At 38.2% G+C, this 13,952-nt stretch overlaps 1 protein-coding gene across 1 annotated transcript in view; it reads left to right on the top strand.

Moving 5' to 3' along the window:
- The window catches only part of Atr (ATR serine/threonine kinase), a 116,396-nt gene extending 102,874 nt beyond the window's left edge, over positions 1-13,522 (top strand). The window contains exons 43-47 of the mRNA XM_036192592.1: positions 1,103-1,259; positions 1,370-1,523; positions 2,670-2,821; positions 12,250-12,355; positions 13,187-13,522. Coding sequence (XP_036048485.1) covers positions 1,103-1,259; positions 1,370-1,523; positions 2,670-2,821; positions 12,250-12,355; positions 13,187-13,360 — 743 coding nt within the window. The 3' untranslated portion in view covers positions 13,361-13,522. The remainder of the gene's footprint in view (positions 1-1,102; positions 1,260-1,369; positions 1,524-2,669; positions 2,822-12,249; positions 12,356-13,186) is intronic.
- Positions 13,523-13,952: the final 430 nt, after the last annotated feature.

Below are 13,952 nucleotides of genomic sequence, written 5' to 3' on the forward strand. Positions count from 1 at the left end.
CTAGCACTCAGGAGGGAGAGGCAGGCAGGTGTCTTTGAGTTTAAGGTCAGTCTGATCTACAAAGGGAGTTCCAGGCTATCCAGAGCAGCATAGTGAGACCCTGTCTCAACAAAGAAAAGAGAGTCAAGAACATATTGGGTATAGTGGCACAAACCTGTAATATCAGCACTCAGGATGCAGAAGAAGGATATCCAAAAGTTTGAGGACTGCCTGGTTTAAAAAATTAATTCCTAAGTTCCAGGCTAGCCATAGCTACAGAATGAGACTTGGATTTGAATAATAGTACTAATGGTATCTGTCTTAGTTAGAGTTTCTATTGTTGTGAAGAGACACAGTGACCACAGCAACTCATAAATGAAAACATTTAATTGGGATGGATTGCTTACAGTGTCAGAGGTTCAATCCATTATCATCATTGTAGGGAGCATGGCAGTATGCAGGCAGACATGGTGCTGGCTATATCTTGATCTTAGGCAACAGGAAGTAGACTAAGATTCATACTGAGTGAAGCTTGATCAAAAGGGACCTCAAAGCCTGCCCCTACAATGACATACTTCCTCCAACAAGGCCACACCTATTTTAAACAAACCCACACCTCCTAATAATGTCACTCCCTTTGGGAGCCATTTTCTTTTTAACTACCACGGTAACCCATGAATTTCATAGACTAGCCTTACATTACTTCAGAATACCAGTGTGTCCTTAAACTAGTGGTTCAAGTATGACATCCTGTAGGACATCCTGATCAAAAGAGGTTACTATAATTTTGTAAGGGTGACAGTAATTTTCACAGTCCAGAGTGATCACTCACACCTGAATTTTTCTGAATCTTACATTCTGGAGTTATTAAATCATAAATTTTTTGTTTACATTAATTTTCATCAATAAGAGGCTATACTTTTGATAAGTATTAAGGAAGAACAGTAGAGTTTATTATTTTGTATGCTATCAAGTTATAATCATTTACATGCATAACTAGTATTTTTCTATCCTTTTCAGTTGGAGCAAAAGTTGACAATTCCTGTCATATTTTAATAAAGATTATTTTTATTTTTGCTTCTTATTTGGCTGTGTGAGCAATTAAAATCATTCTGCTTTGTAGGAGTGTACATGACAGGAAAGGAGCTTCGCCAGTGTATGCTACCAAAGTCAGCAGCTTTATCTGAAAAACTCAAAGTATTCCAAGATTTACTCCTGCCCAGGCACCCTCCTGTTTTTCATGAGTGGTTTCTGAGAACATTCCCTGATCCTACATCATGGCAAGTTACCAAGAATAAATGCACTGTTGTAGTTGAATGTTTATTTTAAATGTTTTCTCTTGTTAACTAACGCTGGTCCAGGGTATCTGAGCGGTGTTGTATCTCTGTAGGTACAGCAGTAGATCTGCATACTGTCGTTCTACTGCAGTCATGTCAATGGTCGGCTATATCCTGGGGCTCGGGGACCGTCATGGCGAAAACATTCTTTTTGATTCTTTCACTGGTGAATGTGTACATGTAGACTTCAACTGTCTTTTTAATAAGGTATGATATGACTTCAGTTAATTGGGTATAATCCTTTGAATTTTCTCTCCCAAACCACTGCTCTCCCTAACTGTACCTATTAGTTACGACTACATAACTTTAGGCATCTCCTAACTGGTTTTCATTAGTGGATCCCTTAGGAAAGCTATTTAGAAAGCAGAGAACTTGAAAGAATGATATATGAAAGCTAGCATGAACTTTAAGTCCTGACTCAGTAACTAACTATTTAAACATGGGCAGATCAGTTCATTTTACAGACACTTAATTCCATAAAGTGAGAGTTGTTTAATTATTCCAAATCAGACAATATATGAGGATGGTCCTGGTTAAAGAAAAAGTGTCAGTCTGGGATAGTTCAGTGGAACACTTACCTAGTATGTGCTAGGCCCTGAGTTCAAGTCCTAGCAACTAAATATTAACAACAACAGCAAATTTTACCAGGATAGGTTCTTGAAAGTAAATTAAAGCTATTGGATACATCTCTAAGAACTTAAGCAATTTTCTACAATTACAATTCTGGAGGAAGGTTAGAAGGTCATCTGTTTGTTTGACCCTAATCTTTTTTGGGTCGCTATTAGCTATCACAGACTCAGCTGAGAAGAAATCAAAGATAATCAGTAGTATAGATCAAACCATACAAAAAGAATTTTGGATAACTGCTTAGAGGGATAAAAGAATTATGGGAGAGACATGATCAATAGTGTCAGAAAATGAACAGCTAGACTAAGTTGTTTCTTTCCCTATCTGAGGGAAAAAAATCTGTGGCTATTTTCTATTTTAAAGTGATAGGTGTAAAAAGAAAGTAAAAAAGAGGAGGAAAGAAAGGCATGAGAATAACTATATTATTATTGGTACTAAATATTTAATGTATAAATATTCTTTATACCAATATTCAGTAAACTAAATTGGAGGAATCTGTCTTCTTGATTTTACCTAAGATTAATCCATGGTTTCAAATTGCCCAGAAGCAAAGGCAGAGTTATGTGACTCTTTTCAATTACTCAATTACTCTGATGTAATTACATAAATATTTGCAGGATATTTTTTTCTCTTTCCTAAAGGAGTCTAGACATGAAGTTCCAAATTCTTTGAGCAAAGGTTTTATAATTTTCTTATTACCATATAATAAAATTATTTGTTTTTAAGGGAGAAACTTTTGAAGTTCCAGAAATTGTACCATTTCGCCTGACTCATAATATGGTTAATGGAATGGGTCCTATGGGAACAGAAGGTCTGTTTCGAAGAGCATGTGAAGTCACACTGAGACTGATGAGGGATCAGAGAGAACCTTTAATGAGGTAATCATCTGTGCTTTGTAAATAATCTACTAGTGACCTTGAATGTAAACACTGGTCACTTAATACATTTTCTATATATAGAAACCACTTTTTGTTAGCTAAAGTATATTTTTAAAAATAATAACTTAAGCCTTGGCATAATCGTCCATGCTTATCATCCCACTCAAAGAGACAGAGGCAGGAGAATCATGCAAGTTCTAGGCCATCCTGGTCTACATACTGATTTCCAGGCCAGGCAGTGCTACACAGTAAGATCTGCTCCCTCCCCCCAACCCCCACAAAAAAGAAAAACAAAAAACAAACAAACAAACAAAAAATCCCACTGATTTTCAATAGGTTTGGGTATAGTCCCATAATTATTCACTCATTAGCATTTTCTAATTTTAAGATATTTTCAACACCTGACTGGAGCTGGAAGTTTTCCTGTGTCCTGCTCAGTCCTGCAGCTGCTCAAACCCAAATAAACACACAGAGGCTTATATTATTTTCAAACTATATGGCCTAATGTCTCAGCCTTCTTGCTAGCTAGCTCTTACATCTTAAATTAACCCATTTCTATAAATCTGTACTTAGCTACATGGCTTATGGCTTATCTGTACTTTTACATCTTACTTCTCATGGCAGCAACCATGAAAGAAGGGGGGAAAAAAAAGTAGGTTCAATAGGGAATGGAGAGATGGCTCAGCAGTTAAGAGCACTGGCTGCTCTTCCAGAGGACCTGAGTTCAATTCCCATCAACCACATGGTGGCTCACAACCATCTGTTATGGGACCTGATGCCCTCTTCTGGCATAAAGGTGTACATTCAGATAGAGCACTCATACATAAAATAAATAAATCAATCTTTAAAAGAAAAAAAAGTAGGTTCAATAATCTACCCTTTCATCCTATCATATCTACAATATCCCCCTTCTTTAGAAAGAGATTGCATTTATAATCATCCCCCTTTAAATATAAATAGACATTTATAAATAATTTTTTGGGAATTTGGGCATAACTTCTCATATTACTTCTTGCTGGCTGAGGGTGCTGGCAATGTAATTGAGATCCTGAGAAAACTAAAAATTATGATCAAGTCCTGACTGGAATAGTCTGTGAGGCTGCATTCTCTGAGCCAGTTGCTTTGAAGCCGTTCTGGATGCTGGATCATCTGGGCCATGGTATCATCTGAGACTTTTCAGGGGGTCTTGGCTGATCTAACCATATGAGCCTGGAATCAATCCACAGGTTCTCATCTTCTGTGGAAACAAAAGCAGAACCTCTTTTCCAAAGCAGCATATCCTTAAATATAAATTTTGAAGTCAAGGTACCTTTAATATATATATTGGTTTAACTCAGTAGCCTTTACAATCAAATGTCTCCCCAGTTAAAAATCCCAAAGACAGTATAATTCAGACTCTGTGTGATTTCCATCTTTACGGGGCTTATTTTTTTTATATTACTTTCTCTTTAAAGACTTTATTTTTTTTAACTATTTCTTAATTACAACTGCATACATTCCTTTTCCTCTCTCTTTCAAGCCCATGTACATTTTTACATTTAATGTAAAACTACTTAGAATTTTATTTCATCTGAATCTGACTTATTGTGAATCTATAATCCTTCTCTGACCAGGAGAGATTTTAAACTGCCATACTGTGTGTTTAGGACTACATCAGCAGCCTTGGCTGCTGAATCCACCCATTTCAGCTTTTCAACATGGCAGAGGGTAATTCATCTCCAGCTCTGGGAACCGTGCTCTCCACTGACTTTGAGAGGCAGTGGATCTATGCTTCCATCCAGCATATAGCCCAGAAACCGTGTGTGTGTGTGTGTGTGTGTGTGTGTGTGTGTGTGTGCGCGCGCGCGCGCGCGCGCGCTGCAGGAATCCTCCATGCTGCAGGTCAAGCCCACAAGCCTCAAACCCGCCATCATACATAGCTCAAGCTTGCAGGCTGCGGTTAGCCTGAGAGACACATTAAGAAGCTGTTTTTAGCTCCATTTTAGAATATTTTTTTAATTTCTCTCAAGTTTTAGGTGAAAGGTCATGCCACCACGTCTGTGTGCCATTTGTAGATGAATTGCTAATGGTCTTATTAATTAAAAAAAAAAAAAAAAAAAAAAAAAAAAACCTCGGAGCCAGAAATTGGGGTTAAAGCCTGAAAGAGATCAGAGGAATAGGAAAAGCCACAGCTAACCTCACCTCACCAACTCTGCAGATTCCAAAATGAGCTATTTCCTGTCTCCCCACAGCTATATACCTTTCTGTTCTCTCATTTGCTCTCTCAGCCTAGCTACATCACTACCTCTTCCTGCCCATCTTTGTCACTTCCTGTTTGTCCGTATAGACTTCCAGACCTCTATGGTTGGTCCTGGGATTAAAGACATGTCACTATGCCTGGCTCTGTTTCAGAGCAATACATATTCACGGCATATAGAAAGATATCCCACAGCACCTGACACAAAACATTTACTATATTTTTTGGTTGTGAATCTAGCCTTTAACAGCTAAGCCATCCTCCTCTGCCCCACTAGACACTTCTGAGGCATTAACAATCATTCTCAACTTCCTCCTTTCCACTTCTACTAATCCTCTCCTATCTCTGGATTCCCTATAGTGGACATTTATTGTCAGTTTGGTCATATTATTTGTGACCCTTTGTGTCTGTCTTCTTTCATGTAGCATAGTGGTTTTAAGGTTCATCATGTGTAAGTACCTCATTCTTTTTAATTACCAACTAGTGTTCTATATGGATGATATAATGTTTTATTTATTTAACCATCAGCTAATAGACATTTTTATATTTGTCCCACCTTTTGGCTATTATGGATATCATGGCTGTGAATTTTGTGCAAAAGCACTATGTGGATGAATATGCCTGGGAGTGGAACTGTTGAATCATGGTACTTTGAATAGCCATCACACTTTTCCAGAGCATTTATAAAAACTATAATTCCATTAGTAATGTGTATGGGTTTCCATTTCTCCACATCTTTACCTACACTGAAGATGTCATTATTATTTTAATAGTCATACTGGAGATGGAGTAGTATTCCATTGTAGTTTTAATTTGTATTTTCCTAATAACATGAATGTTCAGCATTTTTTGTTCCCTTATTATCATTTGTATATTTTTTTATAAATATATTTGTAGTTAGAGTTTTCCTGCCTGGCCCACAGTCAGGACAAATCTCTCTTACCCACCAGTCCCACAGTCGCTCAGACCCAACCAAAAAAGCACACAAAAACTTATATTGCTTACAAACTGTATGGCTGTGGCAGGCTGTTTGTTATCTACCTTTCCTATCTTAAATTAACCCATTTCTGTTAGTCTATATTTTGCCACATGGCTTGTGGCTTACCAGTGTCTTTACATGTTGTTTTTCATGGCGGCGGTAGGCGGTGTCTCTCTCCAGCCTTCTACTTCCCAGAATTCTCTTCTCTCTTGACCCGCCTATACTTCCTGCCTGGCCACTGGCCAATCAGAACTTTATTTACACAGAGCGATATCCACAGCACTTCCCCTTTTCTTTTGTTTTTAAGGAAGGTTTTAACTTTTACATAGTACAATTACATATAACAAAACAATTATCAAGCAAGAATTACAGTTACAATATTAAAGAAGATATCCTATCTATCTTATATAAAGTTTTATATCTAACTTATCTTTTATCATAACTAAGGAAATTATGACTATCTAGTCTTCAACCACATCAAAGACCTCAGCAGGATATAATATTACCTGAGAACCGGGAGAAGGATGCAAGCATTTTTCGGGAGTCTTGCAGGGTAGACAGAGACAGCTGGCAGCCTAGACAGTCACCTAATGGTCCTTTGTAAAGTTGGGGCATTTGTCTTCAGCCCACAGGGCTAGAGTCTGTTGGTCACTTTTTTTAGTGTCCTGTAGAATGTCTGGCAGTTTTCTCTGCGAAGCAGGAACCTGAAGGACCATTTTGTCAAGCAATGTTCAGTGGTCACCTTTCTATGGGTCCTGTATGTCCAGTCGATCAAGCAGTCCCAGCAAGAACTGTTTCTTGCCCAAATGGCTATTTTTGTCAAGGTGAAGATAAACTCCATATGAAGTGTCTTCAATGCCCATCCTCCTCTCTGAAGTAAATCGGTGCTGCCAGGAGCATACATGTCTCACTGTCCAGAAAGTCTAAATTTTAAAAGTATTTTAAATGCCATATTCTGTAGGTCTTTGAAGTATTTGAAGATTACCTATCTGAAATATCTCTATGTATATCTAGAAGACTTAACTAACATGGCTACGAGTATGATTATCATAGATGACTAATTATTAATCTATTTTTAATTATCCATTTCAATTTAAAATGAGCTATACAAACATAATACCTTAAACACGATTAGAAATATACACACAGTATAACAAAATTAACTAAGTTTGTATCAATAGACTAAAATCTAAACCAATGTAAAACATTTTAAACAAGTTGTTGCTCTTTAGAAGTAAGTTCCCTAATCTACCCTTTCATCCTATTATATCTATATCATATTCCCCTTTCTTCTTTAGAAAGAGATCTCATTTATAATCAACTTGCTTTAAAGAAAAATATTGGTTTTTCTCTGTCCCACACCAGAGGGCTCTTCTGATTTGGGGCACAAGAATCTCTTAACCTTTTCTTTTAGCAATATGTCTGGGTTTAGAGAAGGAGTGAGCCAATTTCATCTCCAAAGCCAGCTTGATAATTTTGGGAATGTGGGCGTAGTTTCTCTTACTACTTCCTGCTGGAGGGGGGCGCTGTATCTTATGGGGATACAAAGAAAATTTTAGGATTATAGAGTAGTCCATTAGGGTGAACCTCTGAGCCAGTTGCCTTGAAACCATTCTGGATGTCAGATCATCTGGGCCATGGTGTCATCGGAGACCTTTCAGGTGTTCTTGGCTGATCAAACCTGATGTATCTTAATGTAGAACAAATCCACAGCCTCTGGCTTTCTGTGGAAACAAAAGCAGAGACTCCTTTCCAAAGCAACATATACTTATATCCAAATTTCAAAGTTAAAGTACCTTTAAAATTTACATTTTTGTTTAACTCAACAGCTTTTATGATCAAATCTTTTTCTGCGGTTAAAAATCCCAAAGACAAGACAAACCAGATTCTCTGTGTAATATCCATCTTTGTAAGACTGAAACGCCACTGTGGCTGCTGGCTCCGCCCACCTCAGTTTCCCAACATGGCGGTGGTACAGTTTACCGCCAGCTCTGGGTCTGGAGCCATGTGTACCATCAACTATCAGAAGCAGTTCTATCAAAGCAGTGCATAGCCCAGAAACCCTTTTTTTTTTTTTTTAACTCGCAAAGACTAAATCCACCACGCAGCAGAGTAAAGCGTCGCTTATAGATTCCTCATTCCTGCAACACTGCAGGTCAGACGCACACGCCAGGAACCCGTCATAGTAGCTCAAACCGGCAGACTGTCGCTAACTTGAGAGAAACAACTAGGAAGCTGTTTTTAGCTCCGTCTTAGAATCTTTTTTTTTCAGGTTTTAAGTGGAAACTCTTGCCCCACGTTGGGCGCCAGATATTGGTGAAATTATTAAGGCCACTCCACGTAGTTAAAAGGGAGGTTTATTTTGTGGGGTAACTTACAAATGAAGGGGTAGGTTGCAGGGTCTGGCAAAGGTATAGGGCAGTCCGGCGGTGTTCTCTGGAGAACTCTGCTCGGTCTACCTCCAGCATCCAGCCTCCCGGAACCAAGAGAGCCACCTCCTCTTGCTCCTTGGTCTTCCGCTCTCTCCTCTTCCCCCCCTTGTGGGCGTGATCATTACTGAAGCCTCAATGGGGGTTGGAACTTCCAGGCCAATGCTGGGATGGCTATCCACTACATCTCCCCCTTTTGTCTAAATAAGAAAGTTCTAACCTAATACAAGACTATACACAAAGAGATGGTTATCAAATATTGTCCAGGAGTAATGAGGGATAATTACTTAGATAAGTTGGAATTACAATAAGTGCAAACAATATCAAGCAAAAAACACATAGTAAAATCTCTCTCACCCACCAGTCCCACAGTCGCTCAGACCCAACCAAAAAAGCACACAAAAACTTATATTGCTTACAAACTGTATGGCTGTGGCAGGCTGCTTGTTATCTACCTTTTCTATCTTAAATTAACCCATTTCTGTTAGTCTATATTTTGCCACATGGCTTGTGGCTTACCAGTGTCTTTACATGTTGCTTTTCATGGCGGCGGTAGGCGGTGTCTCTCTCCAGCCTTCTACTTCCCAGAATTCTCTTCTCTCTTGACCCGCCTATACTTCCTGCCTGGCCACTGGCCAATCAGAACTTTATTTACACAGAGCGATATCCACAGCATATATTTCAAATCATTAACATATTCTTCTTGTTTTGGGTGTATCTTGCTGTGTTAACCTAATCTGTCCTTAAACTCCTGGACTCAATCTATCCTGCTGCCTCAGGATCTCTATTAGCTAGAACAATGGACACATACCACCTTGCATGTCTCCTTTGCCTGTTTTTTAATTGGGTTGTCTTTTATCCTTGAATTATAAGAATGTTTACTTATTCTGGATATAAGAACCTTCTGACATATATATGATCAACAAATATTTTCTCTCATTTAAAAAAATTTTATTTTATGGTATAGGTGTTTGATTAAATGTGTATCTGTGAACCACATGGTACCTGTGAAGGCCAGAAGAGGGTGTTTGATCCCTTTGAACTGGAGTCATAGGTAGTTGTGAGCTGCCATGATGGTGCTGGGAATTGACCTCTGGAAGAGCAGCCAGTGTCCTTAACCACTTTTAAAAGTTGCTTTCCTGAGGGTAGAGCAATGGCTCAGTGGTTAAGAACACATACTGCTCTTGTATGTAGAGGACCCAAATTGAATTCCCATCACCCACGGCAGGCAGCTGATAACTGCCTGTAACTCCATCTCCAGGCGAACAGGGGACCCAATGCCTCAGGCCTCCCTCGGCTTCTGTACTCTGTGTGCACATACAAATTTTTTCAAGAGTTTCTTTCCTTAGTTGGGAGACTGTTCAGTCCATAAAGCTCTTGCCTCACAGTGTGAAGATCTGAGTTCAGCTCTCCAGAATCTGTGTAAAAAGCTGAGTGTTGCCAGGCAGTGGTGGCACATGCCTTAAACCCAGCACTCGGGAGGCAGAGCCAGGTGGATCTCTGTGAGTTCCAGGCCGCCTGGGCTACCAAGTGAGTTCCAGGAAAGGTGCAAAGCTACACAGAGAAACCCTGTCTCGACAAACCAAAAAAAAAAGCTGGGTGTTGTGGCAAGCACCTGTAGTCCCATCGATCAGTGAAACAGGAAGTGAAGACAGGCAGATGACTGGATCTTGCTAGCCAGCTAGTCTGGCCTACATGGCAAAGTCAGCGATGAGAGACCCTTTTGTCTCAGACAAAAGGTAGAAGGCACATTAGGGCCAATAAAATAAGTGGATAGCAACTATTGACAGCTAATGCTGTCCTCTGCGCTCCACACATTTGCTATACATGGTTTTTCTGTCAGTTTTATTTCTAGTGTTGATTACTAGTTCACAAAAGTACATTTGCTCTAAGTAGTTACTTTGTGGATACCTAAGGTTTCCCTCTACAACAGCAACTCAGCTGCAGATAACTGAGTTTGACTTCTTTTCCAATTGTAATGCTTTTTTCTCTAATTGCCAGGTTTAATGGAGCAAGGGGAATTTTGTTGATCTTAGAGATAAGGCAGTCAGTCCTTCACTTTTAATGTAGTGTTGTGCATGTGGGGCCAAATGTCAGCATCAGCTGTCTTCATTAATTGCGTTCCACTTAGTTTTTGAGATAGGGCCTCTCACTGAAAATGGAGTTCACTGATTTGGCTAGACTGTCTTGCCACTGAGCTATAGTCCCCACCGTCTCCACCTCCTCAGTGTCTGATTTAACAGACATACACTCCTCTCCTAGCCTTTTACATGGGTGCTGGACATCTGAATTTAGGTCTTGAGGCTTATACAGCAAGCATCTTATTGATTGAGTCACCTCCTCAGTTCAAAAAAGCAGGTTTTTAAAGGACATTTAAAGTTCTCTTTTATTTTTAAAAGGAGAATTATAGAATATCTGTTAGACTGGTATAGAATATCTGGTAGAATATCTGTTAAATGTAGAAAAAGGGACATTTCAATCAGAGGAAATCATCTTCTTATGAGTCATTAAAAGAGCCACTTTTTCTAGTAAAGTCAGGAAATAACCTTTGAAGTGTCTGAAATCTTAAATACTTAACCAAGCACAAGAGAAAAGTGTTCTGAGAAGTAAAAGGTTAGCGAGTTTTAAGAAGGAATTTTTTAAAAAGAAGTAGAGGGAGAGGAAATGAAAGCATCCCTTCTGTATTGCAGAAAAATCAGAGTTCCCGACTTGTAACTTGACATCTAAATGGTCTTATTTAAAAAACAAACAAACAAACAACAAAACCAAAAAACAAAAACCCAGGACCAGATATTGGGGTAAATGCTGAAAGATCAGAGAGACAAAGGAACAAACCACAGCTACCTCTTACCTCTAGGACTCCTCAGCATGAAAAGGCTCTAGTTCCTGTGTCCTCATGCCTTATATACCTTTCTCTGCCCAGCCATATCACCTCCTTCCTGGTGCTGGGATTAATGGCATGTGTGCTTCCCAAATACTGGGATTAAAGGTGTGAGATCTCAAGTGCTAGGATTAAAGGTGTATGCCACCACTGCTTGGCATCTATGTTTAATCTAGTGGCTTGTTCTGTTTTCTGATCTTCGGGCAAATTTTATTAGAGTACACAATCTATCACCACACAGACTGTATTCAAATAGTGTATCGATAGTAGAGATGGAGTAAGTAGGGAAATTCCATACGGGTTTAGGATGTAGAATGGATGACAGATGAACAAGAGTTAAGGATGATAGCTTATTTTTAGTCCAGGGCAAGACTGCAAATGGCACTCATTACTGCTTTAGGAATACAGAAAAGAATGGTTAGGAAAAGGCAATGAATTTCGTTTTCAAGATAGTTTGAAGTATCTGTAATCCATCCAGACAGCCTCCTCATAGGTAGTTGGAGTTGATATCTAGAGCACAGAAGAAAGGTGTGGGCTTAATCTGTGTGGTAACTGAAGGTACTGTATATTCCTTGAACACGGTAGAAGATAAGTTCATAAATACTCATTTAACAGGTAACAGTATATATCTTGAGATGTCACACAGAATTCAACTTACACCCCCAAACACCTAACTCTCCCTTACCTTATCTCTTTACCTTTCCCTTACCCCTGCCCCCTCAATACTCCCCAAAATAATTTCATATAAACTATGTGAAAATGTAGTATAGTCCTAGAACTTGTAATACTACCTTATCTGCCTATTCCTTGTTTATTCTACTTTTAAATATTGATTTTAGTAAGGTTTCTTTTTGCAAAGGTAAAGAATTTATCATTGCTCTATTGTATTTGTTTCAATTTTAGTGTCTTAAAGACTTTCCTGCATGATCCCCTTGTGGAATGGAGTAAACCAGTGAAAGGACATTCCAAAGCACCACTGAACGAAACTGGGGAAGTTGTCAATGAAAAGGTAAGTCAAAGCTGCAGCTTGGCATAAGTTAGTAGTTTCTCTCTGTTTAAGTGAGATCTGATTCCAAATACTCTTGGTGACCTAAATATTGATTACTCTGACATCTAAAATTAGTTACAACCCAAGAATTGACGGAAATACATTGAGGAGTCTTTTTCTCCTCCACTCCTACTGGATTCAACCCAAGACCTGGTGTATGCTAAGTACATGCTCTAGTTAATTTCAACATCACCAGGCTTCATCCTCATCCTGAAAATTATTTTTCAAATAATTTTAATAATTTAATATTATTCTAATATCATTCTCAATTTTACTTCTCAAAAAGATGTAAAGAATTCCAAATAGTTTACTCAAAATTCCATCTACATGAACTAATGTAAATTTATTAGCCATTAGAGCATTACCACCATCATTAGAATCTTCACTCAAATATTTAACAACTAACAATTCAAAATAGCTTGCTTTTTGTTTGCTCTATTTTGTTTCTGATAGTGGAAAGGAATAAATAGAACCCAGGGTCTCTTGTCTACTAAATATGCATTCAGACACTGAACTACACCCTTAGCCCTCAAAACAGATGTTTTAAATTATTACCTTTCTGGAATTGTGATGTGCAAAGTTACCTGGTAATTTTTATAGTACAGAAACATGTCTCATTAGTAGATATTAATCATTGTAAACATCCAAGTCAGCATCTCAGGTTTTGTTTCATTGCTACAAATGAGATATTGTTTAGTAAAACATTAAGTAGTGATAAAAGTAGAAACTCCAAATTACCAACATTACATGTTATTGGGTCTGTAGTCTTAATGACTTTCTCTATCTTTTTAGGCCAAGACCCATGTTCTTGACATTGAACAGCGACTACAAGGTGTAATCAAGACCCGAAATAGAGTAACAGGGTTGCCATTATCTATTGAAGGACATGTGCATTACCTCATCCAAGAAGCTACTGATGAAAACTTACTATGTCAGATGTACCTTGGTTGGACCCCATATATGTAAAATAAAATTATTTCAAAGACTGTATTAATAATCTAAAATGTAGGTGATATTAATCAGTGGTGTGTCTTTAAGTCTAAAGTACAACACACATTTACTTATATTCTCAAACGAATATTTCTCTGTGATTGTATTTAAAATAAAGTATTCAATTCTTAAACACTACTTTCTTAGTACATACTTGTGTATTCCAACTAGAGATAGAACACTGTATTCTTGTGATCCAAAAAAAAAAAAATGTAATTGCAAGGAACCAGCCAACCTAATTTCATTTTGTAGTTTTTATCAATTTCCTTTTCTAAGTGTTAGCATAAGGTTTTCTCTGAACAGCAACAAAGTTGTATTGACTTCATGTTGTGGGCAGGAACTGGACTGGACCTGTACACAGAGCTACCTCTTCTGCCCTGTAGGAAGTGATATCACATCATTAAATTCATTTCATAAAACTCTATAGTATACATGAAAATGTGATCAAGGGAGAGAAAACTCGAGAAACATGACTGTAAAAACTTAATCAACAATGTACTCATTTATTTATTTGAGTGATACTGAAGGTTGAACCATGCTAGCCATATGTTCTACCATTGAGCCACAG

Source organism: Onychomys torridus, chromosome 7 (assembly GCF_903995425.1).
Source record: "Onychomys torridus chromosome 7, mOncTor1.1, whole genome shotgun sequence".
Taxonomy (NCBI): domain Eukaryota; kingdom Metazoa; phylum Chordata; class Mammalia; order Rodentia; family Cricetidae; genus Onychomys; species Onychomys torridus.